At 47.8% G+C, this 21,755-nt stretch overlaps 1 protein-coding gene and 1 long non-coding RNA gene across 3 annotated transcripts in view; one reads left to right on the top strand and one right to left on the bottom strand.

Moving 5' to 3' along the window:
* The window catches only part of LOC113246190 (uncharacterized), an 85,442-nt gene that overhangs the window by 4,436 nt on the left and 59,251 nt on the right, over positions 1-21,755 (bottom strand). The gene's annotated exons all lie outside the window — the stretch shown is intronic.
* FLG (filaggrin) lies at positions 655-19,677 on the top strand. Its single transcript, XM_048220468.2, has 3 exons — positions 655-698; positions 5,896-6,054; positions 6,671-19,677. Exons 2-3 carry the CDS (start codon positions 5,917-5,919, stop codon positions 19,178-19,180), a joined length of 12,648 nt encoding a protein of 4,215 aa, XP_048076425.1. The 5' UTR covers positions 655-698; positions 5,896-5,916; the 3' UTR covers positions 19,181-19,677.

Here is a 21,755-nt window from a genome sequence, read left to right on the forward strand (position 1 = left end):
ATGGTTCTTGCCCGATAAAGCCATGCTAGCTTCTGGTGATCACCACTTCTAACTCGAGAGCTCATTTTCTTGCTTTCTTTTGAAAAATCAAAATTAAATTTGCCTATCTTCCCTCAGTTTGTCATAATTTCTGGAAGACCAACGCTCATTTCATGGCAAGTTCTCCTAGTATCCAGAGATAGAATTCATAGATAAAAGGGGACATGCAGGTAGGCCCTTGTGAAGTTTTCCTACCACAAACTGAATTTGGGGTTCCCATAAATGCATATTCTACCCCTCTCAAGACAAATATTAAAATGTATATTTATCAATGGATATTTATAAAGTAGCTACAAAGTCAAAGTGGGGGTTATAAAAAAAAAAAGTAGAAGATGTGGACCCTGAACACAAAGAACCTATAATAACCAAAGAAAACCTTCCATAAAATCTCCAGTATGCGGGGTTTGTGTAAACCTAAATTTGGAACTTGGTAAAACAAGTACAGATGAGTACGTGAGGAAGTTGGGAAGTAAACACATTGCTAGAGAAATAGAGGTGGAGATACGGGTGGATCTGGGTTTGGTTAGGGATGAATCAGACCATCCTACAGAGGATGGCTCCTCCCTGGATGGACCTGCTATAAAAAGGCTACTATTCCAGACTTCAGCACCCAGCAAGCTCCTTCAGGCTACATTCTACTTGCTCTTCTGGTGAAGGAAGTAAGTAAAAGGGAATACATCTAACTTTGCCTACTAGGTGTTAAGCAAGGAGGAAATCTGGAATATATGTATGCTCTGAGGCAAAATGTTCTAGATGTTTGGGGTTCTTCATTTTTAGTGGAACTGTTACTAAAAACTTATTTTGATATACAAGGAAAATGAGAGCATAGATGTGTTTTCTATAAAGCTACTCAATACTCTCTTTATATTGCTGGATTTTCCATTTATTCATTCATTGAACAAATATATACTAATTGCCTTCTATTTGCCAAGTGCTATAATTGGGTGATTATATAACAGCGACAACATAAGCTCCCTATTCTTAGGAGCTTGCAGTTAGTAGGGGGAGACATCCAGTAAACAATAAATGAACAAAAAATTCAAATAGTGCTAAGAACGATGAAGAAAATAAGAGAATGATGTAGTAAAGTAATGGGAGGAGAGAACTTTAGATTGGATGGCCAGGGAAGATCTTTCTGGAGAATTTTCTTTTGAGCTGAGATCTTAATGACAAAAGGAACCAGTAAAGGCAAATGGCAGGATTCTAAACAGAAGTCAATTTGTTTCAAAGAATAAAAAGAAGCTAGTGTGCCTAGAGCATACTTAACAAGAGGAACAGTGGTGTGTGGTGACATCAGAGAGCTAGATGGGGCAGACCACGTAAAAGGCACAGCAGAGTTTGTACATTATTTTAAGTACATGAGAAGTCACTGGAGAGTATTCAGCAGGAAGAATGAGACAATCTAATATATGTTTTTAACAGATCATTCTGGGCTGCTTTGTGGAAAAATAAGATAATAGGCAGGCAAGAGTGGAAGCAGGGAGACAGACTGAAGTTTAGGTGAGAGATGATGGGAGTAAGAGTAGTGAGAAGTAACTCTTTGCTCAAGCCAAAATCTAGAGGTTATCCACGATCCCTGTCTTTCCCTACCCCACACTGATCCATCACTGTGCCCAGTCAACTCTGCCTTTAAGGCATGCCTAATCCATCTGTCTCCCTGTCCACCACTACCACCTTAGTCCGGGCTGTCCTTCACTCCACCCCTGACTACTATATGAAAAAACACAACTTAGTTATTCACTTTTCTATCAGCAGATATTTGGGTTGTTTCCATTTGGGGAGGTATTATAAATAATGAGGTTATGAACATTTTTACATGATAATCATATATATGCACCCAAAAATCACTGCATAGTGATACAGGTCTGATTTTGGACTATTACCTCTCACTGATCCATCCGTTTAGCCATGCACCAATGCCATGCTATCTACCTCAAACTTTGTCTTCTTCGAGTTTGTCTTGGCTAGTACTGGCCCTCCACATTTTAAAGTAGCTGGAAATCAAGACTTCTGTTTTAAACATAATAGGTTTGAGATGTCTGTTAGCCAAGAAGAAATATTGTATCAGCATTCAGACACACACATATGAAGCCTAGGGAAGAGTCTGTGGCTTGACTTGCAAACTTGGGAATTGTCAATTGTCAACCTATATATAGGATTTAAAGTTAAAGGGCTAGATGAGATCCCTAAGGGATCTCCTAAGGGAGTATAAATAGAGAAAGGAAGCTAAAGAGTGAATCTCAGAGCACAGCAACATTAGGGGCTAGAAGAGGAAACTAGGAGAAAGTGGGCAGTGAGCTTGGGAAAGAAACAAGAGAGTATGAGGCCTCTGAAGGACAATGCAGCCAACTGCATCAAATACTGCTGATACAACAAGCTATGTGTGAAATAAAAATGGATAGTTGAATCTGCCAAGGTGAAGGACATTTTTTAACTTCATGAGAGTTTTCATGGATTTTTTAGAGAGAAAGACAATCTGAGTAAAAGAATATAGGGAGTGAAGAAAAAAAGTATAGGCATAGCTTTTGAAGGGTATTGCTATAAAAGAGAAAAGATAAATCAGATTGTGCCCAAAGGGAGATGTGGGATGGGGGGAGGGGAAAGGCATTAAAAAAGAGACATATCAGAGTGAATATATTGAAATATCCAGTAGAGAAGGAGGACAACAGCAAAAGCAACGCTTTTGAAAGGTAAGAAAGAGTGTTTCCAGTGCTGAAGAGGAGAGGAGCACAGACTGTGTATCCACATAATAGGTTGAGGGTTAAGGTATATGGTACAAATGCACTAGGCTGGGAGATCAGATACTGGGAAATGAAGAAAGCCTTTCCATTGGCTTCCAAGTTCTCAGCAAAATAAAAATCAAGGACATCTTCTGAGATAAAGGAAAGGAAGTAGCTGTTAATGGTCTTGCCAATGAATATAAGAAAGAGCTGAGTGTTATACTGAACTAATGAATTATTATACCAAAAACTTATGATGTACTATACCTTGGCTAATTGAATTAAAAAAAATTTTTAAAGTAAATTTTATGGGAGAAAAAAAGTAAAGCCAAATACATCTTCACAAAAAAAGAAAGGAAGGAAGAAAGAAAGAAAGAAAAAGAAAAAAGGAAGGAAGGAAGGAAGGAAGGAAGGAAGGAAGGAAGGAAGGAAGGAAGGAAGGGGCAAGATAGAGAGGGTGCATGATGCCAGGAGCAATGATGGAGATTAACCAAACGTCTAACCAAAATAAAAAGGGAAATGAGTACATAATGCAGTAAATAGTGAGGCCAAAGAATAATTGAAATCAGGGTACAAGAGAAGGTCAGAGAGTGGTATCCTTGAGACTGAGATTTTGGGGACAGTGCAATTACAGATAAGTCCAAGGTCTGGAATATAAATGTAAATGACAGTGCCTCCACTGTGCCTAAAAAAATCTTAAATCTTAGGTGTGTTTTTTATAAAAAGCATACAACTGTATTTTTTTAATATCTTTTTATTTTTACTTTTTTTCATACTAATATTTTTATTATATTATGTTATTCACCATACAGTACATCCCTGGTCCTTGATGTAAAGTTCGATGATTCATTAGTTGCGTATAACACCCAGTGCACCATGCAATGCGTGCCCTCCTTACCACCCATCACCAGCCCATCCCATTCCCCCACTCCCCTCCCCTCTGAAGCCCTCAGCCCATTCTTCAGAGTCCATAGTCTCTCATGCTCCACTCCCCCCTCTGATCACCTCCCCTTTCTTTATCCCTTTCTTCTCCTACCGATCCTCCCAGTTCCCATGTTCCATAGATGAGAGAAACCATATGATAATTGTCCTTCTCTGCTTGACTTATTTCACTTAGCTTTATCTCCTCCAGTGCCGTCCATGTTGCAGCAAATGTTGAGAAATCGTTCTTTCTGATAGCTGAGTAATATTCCATTGTATATACGGACCACATCACCTTAATCCAGTCATCTGTTGAAGGGCATCTCGGCTCCTTCCACGATTTAGCTATTGTGGACAATGCTGCTATGAACATTGGGGTGCATATGGCCCTTCTCTTCACTACGTCTGTATCTTTGGGGTAAATACCCAGTAGTGCAATGGCTGGATCAATTTTTTATTATATTATGTTAGTCACCATACAGGACATCCCTGGTTTTTGATGTAAAGTTCCATGATTCATTACTTGCATATAACACCCAGCGCACCATGCAGTACGTGCCCTCCTTACTACCCATCACCAGCCTATCCCATTCCCCCACCTCCCTCCCCTCTGAAGCCCTCAGTTTGTTTCCCAGAGTCCATAGTCTCTCGTGGTTCATTCCCCCTTCTGTTTACCCCCCTTTCTTCATCACTTTCTTCTCCTACCGATCTTCCAACTTCTTATGTTCCATAAATGAGTGACTGTATTTTTTAATGCAGTCTTTATAATCTGTTTTTTAGTCAGCCGGTCTGTTCAATTCACACATATACTGTAATTCATTATAAAATTATATCTAATCCTACTCATATTTTATACTTTCTGTTTACTCTGCCTTTTCTATGCTTATTTTCTTCTTTCCTGGATCTATTATGTTAATTGAAATTTTTTTTAATTCCTCTTTTCTTCTTTAATGGTTTAGAAGTAATAAATTCAAGTCTCTTAGAGGTTCCCCAAAATCTTATCACAACACAGATTTAACAATCTCAATAATCAATCAAAACCAATTTCCTCTTATAAAACAATCCGAGGCCCATACATGCTCTAGCTCTATGACAGTCATGTCTTTCACATTGTTTCCTAAATCATTTTACTTTTGCCTGGTTTTATAACTCATAAAGTAGTCATTATAATGCTTTTATAGAATAAATGCTTATTTAGATTTATTAACATGCTTAGTAATTTCTTTTTTCACCAGTTAGATAAATTGAACATTCCTTAAATGCTATTCCTTAAGTAGAAAAAATGAAGGCCAGTCAACAGAAAATTATTTATAATAGTGAAAATCTATTAAAGCCACCCTATCCAATTAAAAATACGGCATACTTCATGAAATGTTGAAAAAAATAAATTGTGTGAACATTCACTGTCTCAGCCATATGGCAAATTAGCTTTCAGAAAATTGTCTCTCAACACACTGATCATTTGCAAATTAGCTTCTGGAGAATTCATTTTCAGCAAATTTATATGAATAAATTTTCCCAGTTCTAACCAGTGGGCCTTTCCAGAATCCTGCTATGCATAACATATAGAGAGGTTGAGTCACTGTGTTTTATATCTGAAACTAATATTATACCTGAAACTAATATAATATTGTGTGTTAACCATACTCAAATTTAAATTGTTTTTTAAATAAAAATAAAAAATAAAATCCTGCCATTGGCAATGGTCAGATCAGTAAGAGTGATGATCTTACCAACAGCATACTGATGTCTGTGAGACCACCTAAATACTACTGTGAACGGGTGTAAGGCCAAGAAATTGTAGTTTAATAATTCAACTGTACTCTGTGTTGATTTTCACTATTTAGATGGTAGAGAGAAGCTTTTTAATGTGATCTTCTATTTTAAAGATGGATTACATAGAGGAACATACAGGTTTAAAAATGTGGAAATTGGGCACCTGGGTGGAACAGTCAGTTAAGCATCCCACTCTTGGTTTCAGCTCAGGTTGTGATCTCAAGGTCATGAGATTGAGCCCAGGGTCTGGCTCCATGCTCAGTGTGGAGTCTGTGTAAGACTCTCCCTCTCCCTCTGCCCCTCCCCACCGTAGTCAAGGGCTCTCTCTCTCTCTCAAATAAATAAATCTTTTTTTAATGTGGAAATTCATTATAATAATTGATAAGACCTAGAAAAAGAAAAGATGTACAAGAAGTAGATTTTTATTTCTTCTTTCCAGGTTCACTTTTACTTCCAAAACATGTCTACTCTACTGGAAAATATCATTGCCATTATCAACCTATTCCACGACTATTCAACAACAGACAAGGAAACTGACACACTGAGCAGAGAAGAACTGAAGGAGCTCCTGGAAATGGAGTTTCGGCCAATCCTGAAGGTAAGGGATATCTGCTGGAACCTAAGGGTGCATCATGCTTGTTCTTTAGCAGCAATATGACAAATAATAACCATGAACTTTTGTGAATTATTGCTTTTGGAACAGAAACAGACTTAATCTTATTTCAAAACAAATATAACTTGTTTTCCTCTCTTTACACTTTTAATACACTATGCACACACAAGAATGTGTACAACACACAAACCCACATACATCTTCTGTGAAAAAAATATAAATATTTAATGACAAAAAATGAACACAAAATAATTAATTCTTCATATTATGTTTCCTAACCTCAAGAATGTTAAGAAGACATATCTAAGATACAACTCACTGATAGATTTCATAACATATTGACATTTAAAGAAAAAAAAGAGGCACATGATCCATCAAACTTTTTAGTGTCCACAAACAAGCACTAAAGATATGTTCTTTTAGTACAATAGCTAGAGTTTCCTCTTAACTCATCATAAGCTGAACACTATTAAATAAAAAAAAACCCATAGTGTCCCACATTTACTTACCAAAAATCACATTCACCAAATTCTTTTTGAATTATTCAACTGATCATGTGAATAATTCTCATGTAACCTCCCTCTGTGTTCCGTATCTACAGAATCCAGATGACCCAGACACTGCTGACGTCTTCATGCATATTCTTGATTTGGACCATGACAAGAAAATAGACTTCTCAGAGTTTTTTCTGATGGTATTCAAATTGGCTCAAGCATACTATGATATGACCAGAAGACAGAACTTCCAAGCATCAGAGCAAAACCAAAAAAAGGATGCATACCACACACAAGATGAAGACGATGACATAGGGGAAGACAGAGTACAAGAGAAAGAAGAAAGAATTAGAAAATCCAGTCAATCACGAAAAAATCATAGAAAGGGGAAGAAAACAATATCCAAGAGCCCAAAAGGAAGAGGAGGAAAGGGATATGAACAGACACCAGACAGCTCTAGACATGCACGATCCCATGAAGGTCAGGTAACTGATGGTGAACACTCAGAGTCAGGATCAACCCATCACCAATCATTCACTCGGGCACACAGGTCTAGACAATCACAGTTGGGACATGGGAAATCATCATCTGAAACCAGGCCAGCAAAAAACGCAGGACCCAAGATTAGTCAGGACAGTGATAATGAAGGACACTCAAAATATTTGGAAAGAAAGTTTGAATCTGGCTCAGGAAACCAACATGGATCTAACCATGGCCATGCAGGAGACAGCTCTACACCCTCTGAGTCCCATCAAGGGCACAGACAAAAACACGGAGAGTCTAAGACTACCCATAGACGGTCGGGCTCTGGTACCAGAAGAAGACGAGGATCTAGTCATGGGCACTCTACACACACCTCTAGACAATTGATGTATCCTTATGGAGACACATACTCCAAGGAACACACTGAATCCTTCCATAGGCAGTCAAAACCAAGCACAAGAGAAAGACAAGAATCCCAGAGTGAAGAGTGGGCAGACAGTTACAAACACACAGGCACTGAATATGGACAACATTCCTCCAGGTCCAGGGGATCCAGTGTGAGTCGGGACAGTGACACTGAAGGACAATCAGAAGACTTAGATACTCAGTCTGGGTCAGTCCAGGAACGGTCCAGGTCCAGTCAAAGGACACAACATGGCAGTGCACCTGGCAGTTCTGAGCCCTCAGGGTCTTACTTCTACCAGGTATCCTCCCAGGGACAGTTTGATTCTGCCCACGGACAGTCTCACTCCAGTACCAGGGGGAGACAAGGATCCCGCCATGAGCAGGTACATAACAGCTCTACACATGCAGGATCCCATGAGGGTCAGGCAGCCGATGCTGGGCACTCTGAGTCAGGATCTCACCACCGACAATCATCCACTCGGGCACATGGTTCTAGACAACTGCAGTCTGGGCATGGACAATCGTCTTCTGACATCAGGCCAGTGAGAAACCAGGGGTCCAGTATTAGTCAGGACAGTGATAGTGAAGGACACACCGAAGATTCGGAGAGCCTACTTGGATCTGGCTCAGGAAACCAACGTGGATCTGCCCGTGGCCATGTAGGAGACAGCTCTACACGCTCTGAGTCTCATCAAGGGCAGAGAAACAATCATAGACAGTCTGAGTCTGGTCATGGACACTCAGACACTGGTACCGGAAGGAGACAAGGATCTAGTCATGGACACTCTACAGATACCTCTAGACAATCAGGGTCTCCTCGTGGAGAGTCATCCTCTCGGGGACACACGGACTCCTACCATGGACAGTCAACATCGAGCACAAGAGGAAGACGAGAATCCCAGCGTGAGCAGTCAGCTGACGAATCCAGACGCTCAAGCACTGAACACGGACAACTGTCCTCTGGATCCAGGGCAAGCAGACGTCAGGGATCCAGCGGGAGTCTGGCCGGCAGCAGCGAAGGACATTCAGAAGATTCAGGTAGAGAACTCTTAAAGACCCATGGGAATTCTGGGTCCAGCTCAAGAAACCAACATGGGTCTACCCTTGGGCAGTCAGCTGACAGATCCAGACACTCAGGGTCCCAACAAGGGCAGACAGGCACCCATAGGCAGTCTGACTCAACCCACCGAGACTCAGGATCCAGCACCAGGGAAAGACAAGGCCGCCACCGGGAACAGTCACAAGATGTATCCAGACACTCAGGGACCCATCAAGGCCAGACAGCCACCCATGGGCAGCCTGACTCTACCCACCAAGACTTGGCATCCAGCACCAGGGAGAGGCAAGGGCGCCACCGTGAGCAGTCAGGAGACACATCCAGATATTTAGGGACCCATCAGGGGCAGACAGCCACCCACGGGCACACTGACACTGCCCACCGAGGCTCAGGATCCAGCACCAGGGAGAGGCACGGGCACCACAATGAGCAGGCAAGAGACACATCCAGACATTCAGGGAACCATCAAGGGCAGACAGCAATCCATGGGGAGCCTGACTCAGCCCATCGAGCCTCAGGATCCAGCACCAGGGAAAGACAAGGGCGCCACCGGGAACAGTCACAAGATGTATCCAGACACTCAGGGACCCATCAGGGGCAGACAGCAACCCGTGGACAGTCTGACTCTGCCTACCGAGACTTGGCATCCAGCACCAGGGAGAGGCAAGGGCGCCACCATGAGCAGTCACAGGATAGCCTCAGACACTGGGAAACTGGACATGGACAAACCTCTTCTGGATCTGGTAACAGCAGACACCAGGGATCCAGTATCAGTCAGGCCAGTGACAGTGAAGGACAATCAGAAGACTTAGATACTCAGTCTGGGTCAGTCCAGGAACGGTCCAGGTCCAGTCAAAGGACACAACATGGCAGTGCACCTGGCAGTTCTGAGCCCTCAGGGTCTTACTTCTACCAGGTATCCTCCCAGGGACAGTTTGATTCTGCCCACGGACAGTCTCACTCCAGTACCAGGGGGAGACAAGGATCCCGCCATGAGCAGGTACATAACAGCTCTACACATGCAGGATCCCATGAGGGTCAGGCAGCCGATGCTGGGCACTCTGAGTCAGGATCTCACCACCGACAATCATCCACTCGGGCACATGGTTCTAGACAACTGCAGTCTGGGCATGGACAATCGTCTTCTGACATCAGGCCAGTGAGAAACCAGGGGTCCAGTATTAGTCAGGACAGTGATAGTGAAGGACACACCGAAGATTCGGAGAGCCTACTTGGATCTGGCTCAGGAAACCAACGTGGATCTGCCCGTGGCCATGTAGGAGACAGCTCTACACGCTCTGAGTCTCATCAAGGGCAGAGAAACAATCATAGACAGTCTGAGTCTGGTCATGGACACTCAGACACTGGTACCGGAAGGAGACAAGGATCTAGTCATGGACACTCTACAGATACCTCTAGACAATCAGGGTCTCCTCGTGGAGAGTCATCCTCTCGGGGACACACGGACTCCTACCATGGACAGTCAACATCGAGCACAAGAGGAAGACGAGAATCCCAGCGTGAGCAGTCAGCTGACGAATCCAGACGCTCAAGCACTGAACACGGACAACTGTCCTCTGGATCCAGGGCAAGCAGACGTCAGGGATCCAGCGGGAGTCTGGCCGGCAGCAGCGAAGGACATTCAGAAGATTCAGGTAGAGAACTCTTAAAGACCCATGGGAATTCTGGGTCCAGCTCAAGAAACCAACATGGGTCTACCCTTGGGCAGTCAGCTGACAGATCCAGACACTCAGGGTCCCAACAAGGGCAGACAGGCACCCATAGGCAGTCTGACTCAACCCACCGAGACTCAGGATCCAGCACCAGGGAAAGACAAGGCCGCCACCGGGAACAGTCACAAGATGTATCCAGACACTCAGGGACCCATCAAGGCCAGACAGCCACCCATGGGCAGCCTGACTCTACCCACCAAGACTTGGCATCCAGCACCAGGGAGAGGCAAGGGCGCCACCGTGAGCAGTCAGGAGACACATCCAGACATTTAGGGACCCATCAGGGGCAGACAGCCACCCACGGGCACACTGACACTGCCCACCGAGGCTCAGGATCCAGCACCAGGGAGAGGCACGGGCACCACAATGAGCAGGCAAGAGACACATCCAGACATTCAGGGAACCATCAAGGGCAGACAGCAATCCATGGGGAGCCTGACTCAGCCCATCGAGCCTCAGGATCCAGCACCAGGGAAAGACAAGGGCGCCACCGGGAACAGTCACAAGATGTATCCAGACACTCAGGGACCCATCAGGGGCAGACAGCCACCCGTGGACAGTCTGACTCTGCCTACCGAGACTTGGCATCCAGCACCAGGGAGAGGCAAGGGCGCCACCGTGAGCAGTCACAGGATAGCCTCAGACACTGGGAAACTGGACATGGACAAACCTCTTCTGGATCTGGTAACAGCAGACACCAGGGATCCAGTATCAGTCAGGCCAGTGACAGTGAAGGACAATCAGAAGACTTAGATACTCAGTCTGGGTCAGTCCAGGAACGGTCCAGGTCCAGTCAAAGGACACAACATGGCAGTGCACCTGGCAGTTCTGAGCCCTCAGGGTCTTACTTCTACCAGGTATCCTCCCAGGGACAGTTTGATTCTGCCCACGGACAGTCTCACTCCAGTACCAGGGGGAGACAAGGATCCCGCCATGAGCAGGTACATAACAGCTCTACACATGCAGGATCCCATGAGGGTCAGGCAGCCGATGCTGGGCACTCTGAGTCAGGATCTCACCACCGACAATCATCCACTCGGGCACATGGTTCTAGACAACTGCAGTCTGGGCATGGACAATCGTCTTCTGACATCAGGCCAGTGAGAAACCAGGGGTCCAGTATTAGTCAGGACAGTGATAGTGAAGGACACACCGAAGATTCGGAGAGCCTACTTGGATCTGGCTCAGGAAACCAACGTGGATCTGCCCGTGGCCATGTAGGAGACAGCTCTACACGCTCTGAGTCTCATCAAGGGCAGAGAAACAATCATAGACAGTCTGAGTCTGGTCATGGACACTCAGACACTGGTACCGGAAGGAGACAAGGATCTAGTCATGGACACTCTACAGATACCTCTAGACAATCAGGGTCTCCTCGTGGAGAGTCATCCTCTCGGGGACACACGGACTCCTACCATGGACAGTCAACATCGAGCACAAGAGGAAGACGAGAATCCCAGCGTGAGCAGTCAGCTGACGAATCCAGACGCTCAAGCACTGAACACGGACAACTGTCCTCTGGATCCAGGGCAAGCAGACGTCAGGGATCCAGCGGGAGTCTGGCCGGCAGCAGCGAAGGACATTCAGAAGATTCAGGTAGAGAACTCTTAAAGACCCATGGGAATTCTGGGTCCAGCTCAAGAAACCAACACGGGTCTACCCTTGGGCAGTCAGCTGACAGATCCAGACACTCAGGGTCCCATCAAGGGCAGACAGGCACCCATAGGCATTCTGACTCAACCCACCGAGACTCAGGATCCAGCACCAGGGAAAGACAAGGCCACCACCGGGAACAGTCACAAGATGTATCCAGACACTCAGGGACCCATCAAGGCCAGACAGCCACCCATGGGCAGCCTGACGCTACCCACCAAGACTTGGCATCCAGCACCAGGGAGAGGCAAGGGCGCCACCGGGAGCAGTCAGGAGACACATCCAGACATTTAGGGACCCATCAGGGGCAGACAGCCACCCACGGGCACTCTGACACTGCCCACCGAGGCTCAGGATCCAGCACCAGAGAGAGGCACGGGCACCACAATGAGCAGGCAAGAGACACATCCAGACATTCAGGGAACCATCAAGGGCAGACAGCAATCCATGGGGAGCCTGACACAGCCCATCGAGCCTCAGGATCCAGCACCAGGGAAAGACAAGGGCGCCACCGGGAACAGTCACAAGATGTATCCAGACACTCAGGGACCCATCAGGGGCAGACAGCCACCCATGGGCAGCCTGACTCTACCCACCGAGACTCGGCATCCAGCACCAGGGAGAGGCAAGGGCGCCACCGGGAACAGTCACAAGACGTATCCAGACACTCAGGGACCCATCAGGGGCAGACAGCCACCCGTGGACAGTCTGACTCTGCCTACCGAGACTCGGGATCAAACACCAGGGAACGACAAGGGCGCCACCGTGAGCAGTCACAGGATAGCCTCAGACACTGGGAAACTGGACATGGACAAACCTCTTCTGGATCTGGTAACAGCAGACACCAGGGATCCAGTATCAGTCAGGCCAGTGACAGTGAAGGACAATCAGAAGACTTAGATACTCAGTCTGGGTCAGTCCAGGAACGGTCCAGGTCCAGTCAAAGGACACAACATGGCAGTGCACCTGGCAGTTCTGAGCCCTCAGGGTCTTACTTCTACCAGGTATCCTCCCAGGGACAGTTTGATTCTGCCCACGGACAGTCTCACTCCAGTACCAGGGGGAGACAAGGATCCCGCCATGAGCAGGTACATAACAGCTCTACACATGCAGGATCCCATGAGGGTCAGGCAGCCGATGCTGGGCACTCTGAGTCAGGATCTCACCACCGACAATCATCCACTCGGGCACATGGTTCTAGACAACTGCAGTCTGGGCATGGACAATCGTCTTCTGACATCAGGCCAGTGAGAAACCAGGGGTCCAGTATTAGTCAGGACAGTGATAGTGAAGGACACACCGAAGATTCGGAGAGCCTACTTGGATCTGGCTCAGGAAACCAACGTGGATCTGCCCGTGGCCATGTAGGAGACAGCTCTACACGCTCTGAGTCTCATCAAGGGCAGAGAAACAATCATAGACAGTCTGAGTCTGGTCATGGACACTCAGACACTGGTACCGGAAGGAGACAAGGATCTAGTCATGGACACTCTACAGATACCTCTAGACAATCAGGGTCTCCTCGTGGAGAGTCATCCTCTCGGGGACACACGGACTCCTACCATGGACAGTCAACATCGAGCACAAGAGGAAGACGAGAATCCCAGCGTGAGCAGTCAGCTGACGAATCCAGACGCTCAAGCACTGAACACGGACAACTGTCCTCTGGATCCAGGGCAAGCAGACGTCAGGGATCCAGCGGGAGTCTGGCCGGCAGCAGCGAAGGACATTCAGAAGATTCAGGTAGAGAACTCTTAAAGACCCATGGGAATTCTGGGTCCAGCTCCAGAAACCAACATGGGTCTACCCTTGGGCAGTCAGCTGACAGATCCAGACACTCAGGGTCCCATCAAGGGCAGACAGGCACCCATAGGCAGTCTGACTCAACCCACCGAGACTCAGGATCCAGCACCAGGGAAAGACAAGGCCGCCACCGGGAACAGTCACAAGATGTATCCAGACACTCAGGGACCCATCAAGGCCAGACAGCCACCCATGGGCAGCCTGACTCTACCCACCAAGACTTGGCATCCAGCACCAGGGAGAGGCAAGGGCGCCACCGGGAACAGTCAGGAGACACATCCAGACATTTAGGGACCCATCAGGGGCAGACAGCCACCCACGGGCACTCTGACACTGCCCACCGAGGCTCAGGATCCAGCACCAGGGAGAGGCACGGGCACCACAATGAGCAGGCAAGAGACACATCCAGACATTCAGGGAACCATCAAGGGCAGACAGCAATCCATGGGGAGCCTGACACAGCCCATCGAGCCTCAGGATCCAGCACCAGGGAAAGACAAGGGCGCCACCGGGAACAGTCACAAGATGTATCCAGACACTCAGGGACCCATCAGGGGCAGACAGCCACCCATGGGCAGCCTGACTCTACCCACCGAGACTCGGCATCCAGCACCAGGGAGAGGCAAGGGCGCCACCGGGAACAGTCACAAGACGTATCCAGACACTCAGGGACCCATCAGGGGCAGACAGCCACCCGTGGACAGTCTGACTCTGCCTACCGAGACTCGGGATCAAACACCAGGGAACGACAAGGGCGCCACCGTGAGCAGTCACAGGATAGCCTCAGACACTGGGAAACTGGACATGGACAAACCTCTTCTGGATCTGGTAACAGCAGACACCAGGGATCCAGTATCAGTCAGGCCAGTGACAGTGAAGGACAATCAGAAGACTTAGATACTCAGTCTGGGTCAGTCCAGGAACGGTCCAGGTCCAGTCAAAGGACACAACATGGCAGTGCACCTGGCAGTTCTGAGCCCTCAGGGTCTTACTTCTACCAGGTATCCTCCCAGGGACAGTTTGATTCTGCCCACGGACAGTCTCACTCCAGTACCAGGGGGAGACAAGGATCCCGCCATGAGCAGGTACATAACAGCTCTACACATGCAGGATCCCATGAGGGTCAGGCAGCCGATGCTGGGCACTCTGAGTCAGGATCTCACCACCGACAATCATCCACTCGGGCACATGGTTCTAGACAACTGCAGTCTGGGCATGGACAATCGTCTTCTGACATCAGGCCAGTGAGAAACCAGGGGTCCAGTATTAGTCAGGACAGTGATAGTGAAGGACACACCGAAGATTCGGAGAGCCTACTTGGATCTGGCTCAGGAAACCAACGTGGATCTGCCCGTGGCCATGTAGGAGACAGCTCTACACGCTCTGAGTCTCATCAAGGGCAGAGAAACAATCATAGACAGTCTGAGTCTGGTCATGGACACTCAGACACTGGTACCGGAAGGAGACAAGGATCTAGTCATGGACACTCTACAGATACCTCTAGACAATCAGGGTCTCCTCGTGGAGAGTCATCCTCTCAGGGACACACGGACTCCTACCATGGACAGTCAACATCGAGCACAAGAGGAAGACGAGAATCCCAGCGTGAGCAGTCAGCTGACGAATCCAGACGCTCAAGCACTGAACACGGACAACTGTCCTCTGGATCCAGGGCAAGCAGACGTCAGGGATCCAGCGGGAGTCTGGCCGGCAGCAGCGAAGGACATTCAGAAGATTCAGGTAGAGAACTCTTAAAGACCCATGGGAATTCTGGGTCCAGCTCCAGAAACCAACATGGGTCTACCCTTGGGCAGTCAGCTGACAGATCCAGACACTCAGGGTCCCATCAAGGGCAGACAGGCACCCATAGGCAGTCTGACTCAACCCACCGAGACTCAGGATCCAGCACCAGGGAAAGACAAGGCCGCCACCGGGAACAGTCACAAGATATATCCAGACACTCAGGGACCCATCAAGGCCAGACAGCCACCCATGGGCAGCCTGACGCTACCCACCAAGACTTGGCATCCAGCACCAGGGAGAGGCAAGGGCGCCACCGGGAGCAGTCAGGAGACACATCCAGACATTTAGGGACCCATCAGGGGCAGACAGCCACCCACGGGCACTCTGACACTGCCCACCGAGGCTCAGGATCCAGCACCAGAGAGAGGCACGGGCACCACAATGAGCAGGCAAGAGACACATCCAGACATTCAGGGAACCATCAAGGGCAGACAGCAATCCATGGGGAGCCTGACACAGCCCATCGAGCCTCAGGATCCAGCACCAGGGAAAGACAAGGGCGCCACCGGGAACAGTCACAAGATGTATCCAGACACTCAGGGACCCATCAGGGGCAGACAGCCACCCATGGGCAGCCTGACTCTACCCACCGAGACTCGGCATCCAGCACCAGGGAGAGGCAAGGGCGCCACCGGGAACAGTCACAAGACGTATCCAGACACTCAGGGACCCATCAGGGGCAGACAGCCACCCGTGGACAGTCTGACTCTGCCTACCGAGACTCGGGATCAAACACCAGGGAACGACAAGGGCGCCACCGTGAGCAGTCACAGGATAGCCTCAGACACTGGGAAACTGGACATGGACAAACCTCTTCTGGATCTGGTAACAGCAGACACCAGGGATCCAGTATCAGTCAGGCCAGTGACAGTGAAGGACAATCAGAAGACTTAGATACTCAGTCTGGGTCAGTCCAGGAACGGTCCAGGTCCAGTCAAAGGACACAACATGGCAGTGCACCTGGCAGTTCTGAGCCCTCAGGGTCTTACTTCTACCAGGTATCCTCCCAGGGACAGTTTGATTCTGCCCACGGACAGTCTCACTCCAGTACCAGGGGGAGACAAGGATCCCGCCATGAGCAGGTACATAACAGCTCTACACATGCAGGATCCCATGAGGGTCAGGCAGCCGATGCTGGGCACTCTGAGTCAGGATCTCACCACCGACAATCATCCACTCGGGCACATGGTTCTAGACAACTGCAGTCTGGGCATGGACAATCGTCTTCTGACATCAGGCCAGTGAGAAACCAGGGGTCCAGTATTAGTCAGGACAGTGATAGTGAAGGACACACCGAAGATTCGGAGAGCCTACTTGGATCTGGCTCAGGAAACCAACGTGGATCTGCCCGTGGCCATGTAGGAGACAGCTCTACACGCTCTGAGTCTCATCAAGGGCAGAGAAACAATCATAGACAGTCTGAGTCTGGTCATGGACACTCAGACACTGGTACCGGAAGGAGACAAGGATCTAGTCATGGACACTCTACAGATACCTCTAGACAATCAGGGTCTCCTCGTGGAGAGTCATCCTCTCGGGGACACACGGACTCCTACCATGGACAGTCAACATCGAGCACAAGAAGAAGACGAGAATCCCAGCGTGAGCAGTCAGCTGACGAATCCAGACGCTCAAGCACTGAACACGGACAACTGTCCTCTGGATCCAGGGCAAGCAGACGTCAGGGATCCAGCGGGAGTCTGGCCGGCAGCAGCGAAGGACATTCAGAAGATTCAGGTAGAGAACTCTTAAAGACCCATGGGAATTCTGGGTCCAGCTCCAGAAACCAACATGGGTCTACCCTTGGGCAGTCAGCTGACAGATCCAGACACTCAGGGTCCCATCAAGGGCAGACAGGCACCCATAGGCATTCTGACTCAACCCACCGAACCTCAGGATCCAGCACCAGGGAAAGACAAGGCCGCCACTGGGAACAGTCACAAGATGTATCCAGACACTCAGGGACCCATCAAGGCCAGACAGCCACCCATGGGCAGCCTGACTCTACCCACCAAGACTTGGCATCCAGCACCAGGAAGAGGCAAGGGCGCCACCGGGAACAGTCACAAGATGTATCCAGACACTCAGGGACCCATCAAGGCCAGACAGCCACCCATGGGCAGCCTGACTCTACCCACCAAGACTGGGCATCCAGCACCAGGGAGAGGCAAGGGCGCTACCGGGAACAGTCAGGAGACACATCCAGACATTTAGGGACCCATCAGGGGCAGACAGCCACCCACGGGCACTCTGACACTGCCCACCAAGGCTCAGGATCCAGCACCAGGGAGAGGCACGGGCACCACAATGAGCAGGCAAGAGACACATCCAGACATTCAGGGAACCATCAAAGGCAGACAGCAATCCATGGGGAGCCTGACTCAGCCCATCGAGCCTCAGGATCCAGCACCAGGGAAAGACAAGGGCGCCACCGGGAGCAGTCACACGATGTATCCAGACACTCAGGGACCCATCAGGGGCAGAGAGCCACCCATGGGCAGCCTGACTCTACCCACCGAGACTCGGCAGTCAGCACCAGGGAGAGGCAAGGGCACCACCGGGAACAGTCACAAGACGTATCCAGACACTCAGGGAACCATCAGGGGCAGACAGCAACCCGTGGACAGTCTGACTCTGCCTACCGAGACTCGGGATCAAACACCAGGGAACGACAAGGGCGCCACCGTGAGCAGTCACAGGATAGCCTCAGACACTGGGAAACTGGACATGGACAAACCTCTTCTGGATCTGGTAACAGCAGACACCAGGGATCCAGTATCAGTCAGGCCAGTGACAGTGAAGGACAATCAGAAGACTTAGATACTCAGTCTGGGTCAGTCCAGGAACGGTCCAGGTCCAGTCAAAGGACACAACATGGCAGTGCACCTGGCAGTTCTGAGCCCTCAGGGTCTTACTTCTACCAGGTATCCTCCCAGGGACAGTTTGATTCTGCCCACGGACAGTCTCACTCCAGTACCAGGGGGAGACAAGGATCCCGCCATGAGCAGGTACATAACAGCTCTACACATGCAGGATCCCATGAGGGTCAGGCAGCCGATGCTGGGCACTCTGAGTCAGGATCTCACCACCGACAATCATCCACTCGGGCACATGGTTCTAGACAACTGCAGTCTGGGCATGGACAATCGTCTTCTGACATCAGGCCAGTGAGAAACCAGGGGTCCAGTATTAGTCAGGACAGTGATAGTGAAGGACACACCGAAGATTCGGAGAGCCTACTTGGATCTGGCTCAGGAAACCAACGTGGATCTGCCCGTGGCCATGTAGGAGACAGCTCTACACGCTCTGAGTCTCATCAAGGGCAGAGAAACGATCATAGACAGTCTGAGTCTGGTCATAGACACTCAGACACTGGTACCGGAAGGAGACAAGGATCTAGTCATGGACACTCCATAGATAGCTCCAGAGAATCAGTGCCTCTACAGGGGCAGAGTGAAAATCATCAGCAGGCTCAGTCAGGATTTGGACAGTCTCAGCATGGTAGTGGAAGTCATGATTCCAGCCATGTGGAATCCAGAGACTTAGCTGAGTTTAGAGAAGAATTTATGTCATCCCATATAACAGACAGTAATATGCCCCCACGACCATATGGCCATTCGAGGGATAATTCAAAGCAGTTGGGATTTATTCAGTCACAATGTTATTATTATTATGAATGAAAAACCGAAAGAAAAGTAATTAACCCAAAGAGTAGGAACCTTAGCCAAGACATAACTTTCAATCAAGAAACTTCTCATTATATTTGCAAAGAGTTTATCTTACCATTTTATTTTAAATAAGTTACACTATTTCTTTCCTTTCGTGATTGTTTCATTTCATCTCTAGGAAGATTTAAACCTTCAGTTAGGAAATGGTGAATGGGCAAAATCACTGTCATTTAGAGCTAAATTTAGAAAACTGAATATTTTAGGTGTTGGAGTTCTAGTAAGGATTTATCTTTTGAGAGGTTAAATTTTAAGATCTTTGTATATTGTCACATTTATCTTTGCCAAAAATATAAAATCACTGTTATAGAGGCCAAAGCTACTATGTTAATATCAGGGCTCAGTGCATCTTCTAGTATCTTTCTAATTGAATTCTATATTATTCTGGATTCATTAAAATAAAAAAACTGAATTGCATAACAATTCAAAATAAACAATTGAGTGTATGTCATAGTTTGTGTCTTCTATCCTTATTTCTCATAGTCCCCAGAAGACTTACTTCCCCATGGCTAAAATTACATATTTTTCTTATATGACTAGAAAACTATATGACCAAATGGCAGTTATACACCATGCAAAAGTAATAACAAATCCAATGAAATAAGAACTTAATCAACATAATCATTGTCCCATGCAGTCACCTTTAGAATGAAAAAAGGCTTAGTTCAATCATGAATAGCACCATAATTATTACCCAAACAACAACCCCAGTGGCAATTAGCCAAGTCAAACCAAGATGAGTAAACAGAAATTACTAACCATACGTCCTTCTTCCAAAGACACTAGGAGTTTTTTTTCCAGTGAAGATTAAGGAAAGCAGAGAATTTGTGCTCAAACATCTTGACAAAGGAAAAACAATGAAGAAAATGCCCACCCTGGAAACAAAATGCATACAGTGAATGATGTTGGCAGGTGAATGAAGAAATAAATGAAGAGTAGCACAAATGTGTACAAGATTGTACCATTAGGGGCGCCTGAGTGGCTCGGGGCGCCTGGGGGGCTCAGTCGTTAAGCGTCTGCCTTCAGCTCAGGTCATGATCCCAGGGTCCTGGGATCAAGCCCCATGTTGGGCTCCCTGCTCAGCGGGGAGCCTGCCTCTCCCTCTCCCGCTTCCCCTGCTTGTGTTCTCTGTCTCTCTGTCAAATAAATAAATAAAATCTTCAAAAAAAAAAAAAGATTGTACCATTAGAAGGAATATCACTGTGGGAGAATCATACCCAAGTTTTCCTTCTGCATAATATCAGACCAGAATGCACATTAGAGAATAGATAATTCTCAGGTCAGTGTTCAAATTCTGCATATGAGTCTGTCACAAGAATAATCCATACCAAACAGCAATTAGACCTCAAAGTCTACTAACTCTGAGTTTAATAAAAGCAATTATAAAAGCTGTCTCTCTTTCACTTTTACTTGAACAAATCAGGCTAAAGTGAAATTAATTGACTGATTTATATAAGATGGCAGAGTAGGGGACCCTAAGTTTGTCTAGTGCCTCAAATGCAGCTAGATAGTTATCAAATCAGTTTGAACACCTGTGAAATCAATTGGAGATCTGAGAAAAGAAATTCTGCAATTCTACAAATAGAAAAATAACCATTTTTTGGAAGGTAGGAGACTTGAACCAGGGGTGATATATCTGAGGATACAGTGGAGGGGAGGGAGTCTCCTTAAGGAGGCTACCACAGAGTATATAAGCAGCAGAGCACAAAATCAGAACTTTTATAAGTTTGCTACTGTAGTGTACATCCCTGGCTAAAAGGTGCTCAGGTGGCAAACCAGGGCAGAATACCAGGTGGGACAGGGTGGTTTCAGGATCCCTGGGGTCACAGGAAGAATAGGGGTGCTTGAGTGTGGCAGAGTTCCCAGGCATAAGAGTGGAGATACTGACTGAAAACAGTGAGTCTAGGTGCTGGCTTTCTGCTCTGTGTTGCCATAAACTGCAAACCACTGCATGGTCATGCAACCACATTCCTGGCAGGGGTAGAACAAAAGACAGAAGGCTGGTGAGAACCCCTTGCTTCCCTCAGGAGGAACAGCATGGATCTGTACCACAAAAGTCCATAAAATTTGGAGTTTTGAAACTCAGTTGTGTGCCTGAGATAAAAACATTTGGTCACGGGTTGGGCAAACACACAGTTCGGACAAACTGGGGAAACAAGAGTGACTGCATTTCTGTGAGGGTTCACTAAAGAGTTGGGGAGGGACATTTAGCTTGGGGGCTAGAGAGCAAAGTGCCATTATATTCATCCCTCAGAATGGGGTGAAGCCTTCAGGGAGCAAAACAGCACCACATAGTAGAATCCAGAGTCCCTTACACTGAGCCCAGCTTCCTAGGAAGGAAGGCACAATTGCAAAAGGGCAAGTACACCTGAGAATCAGTATATCCGGCTCCTCCCCCAGAACACCAGCACGGGATAGACCGGTGGTGGGTAGTAAGGAGGGCACGTATTGCATGGTGCACTGGGTGTTATACACAACTAATGAATCATCGAGCCTTACATCGGAAACCGGGGATGTACTGTATGGTGAC

This window comes from Ursus arctos, unplaced genomic scaffold, assembly GCF_023065955.2.
Source record: "Ursus arctos isolate Adak ecotype North America unplaced genomic scaffold, UrsArc2.0 scaffold_12, whole genome shotgun sequence".
NCBI classification, from domain to species: Eukaryota; Metazoa; Chordata; class Mammalia; order Carnivora; family Ursidae; genus Ursus; species Ursus arctos.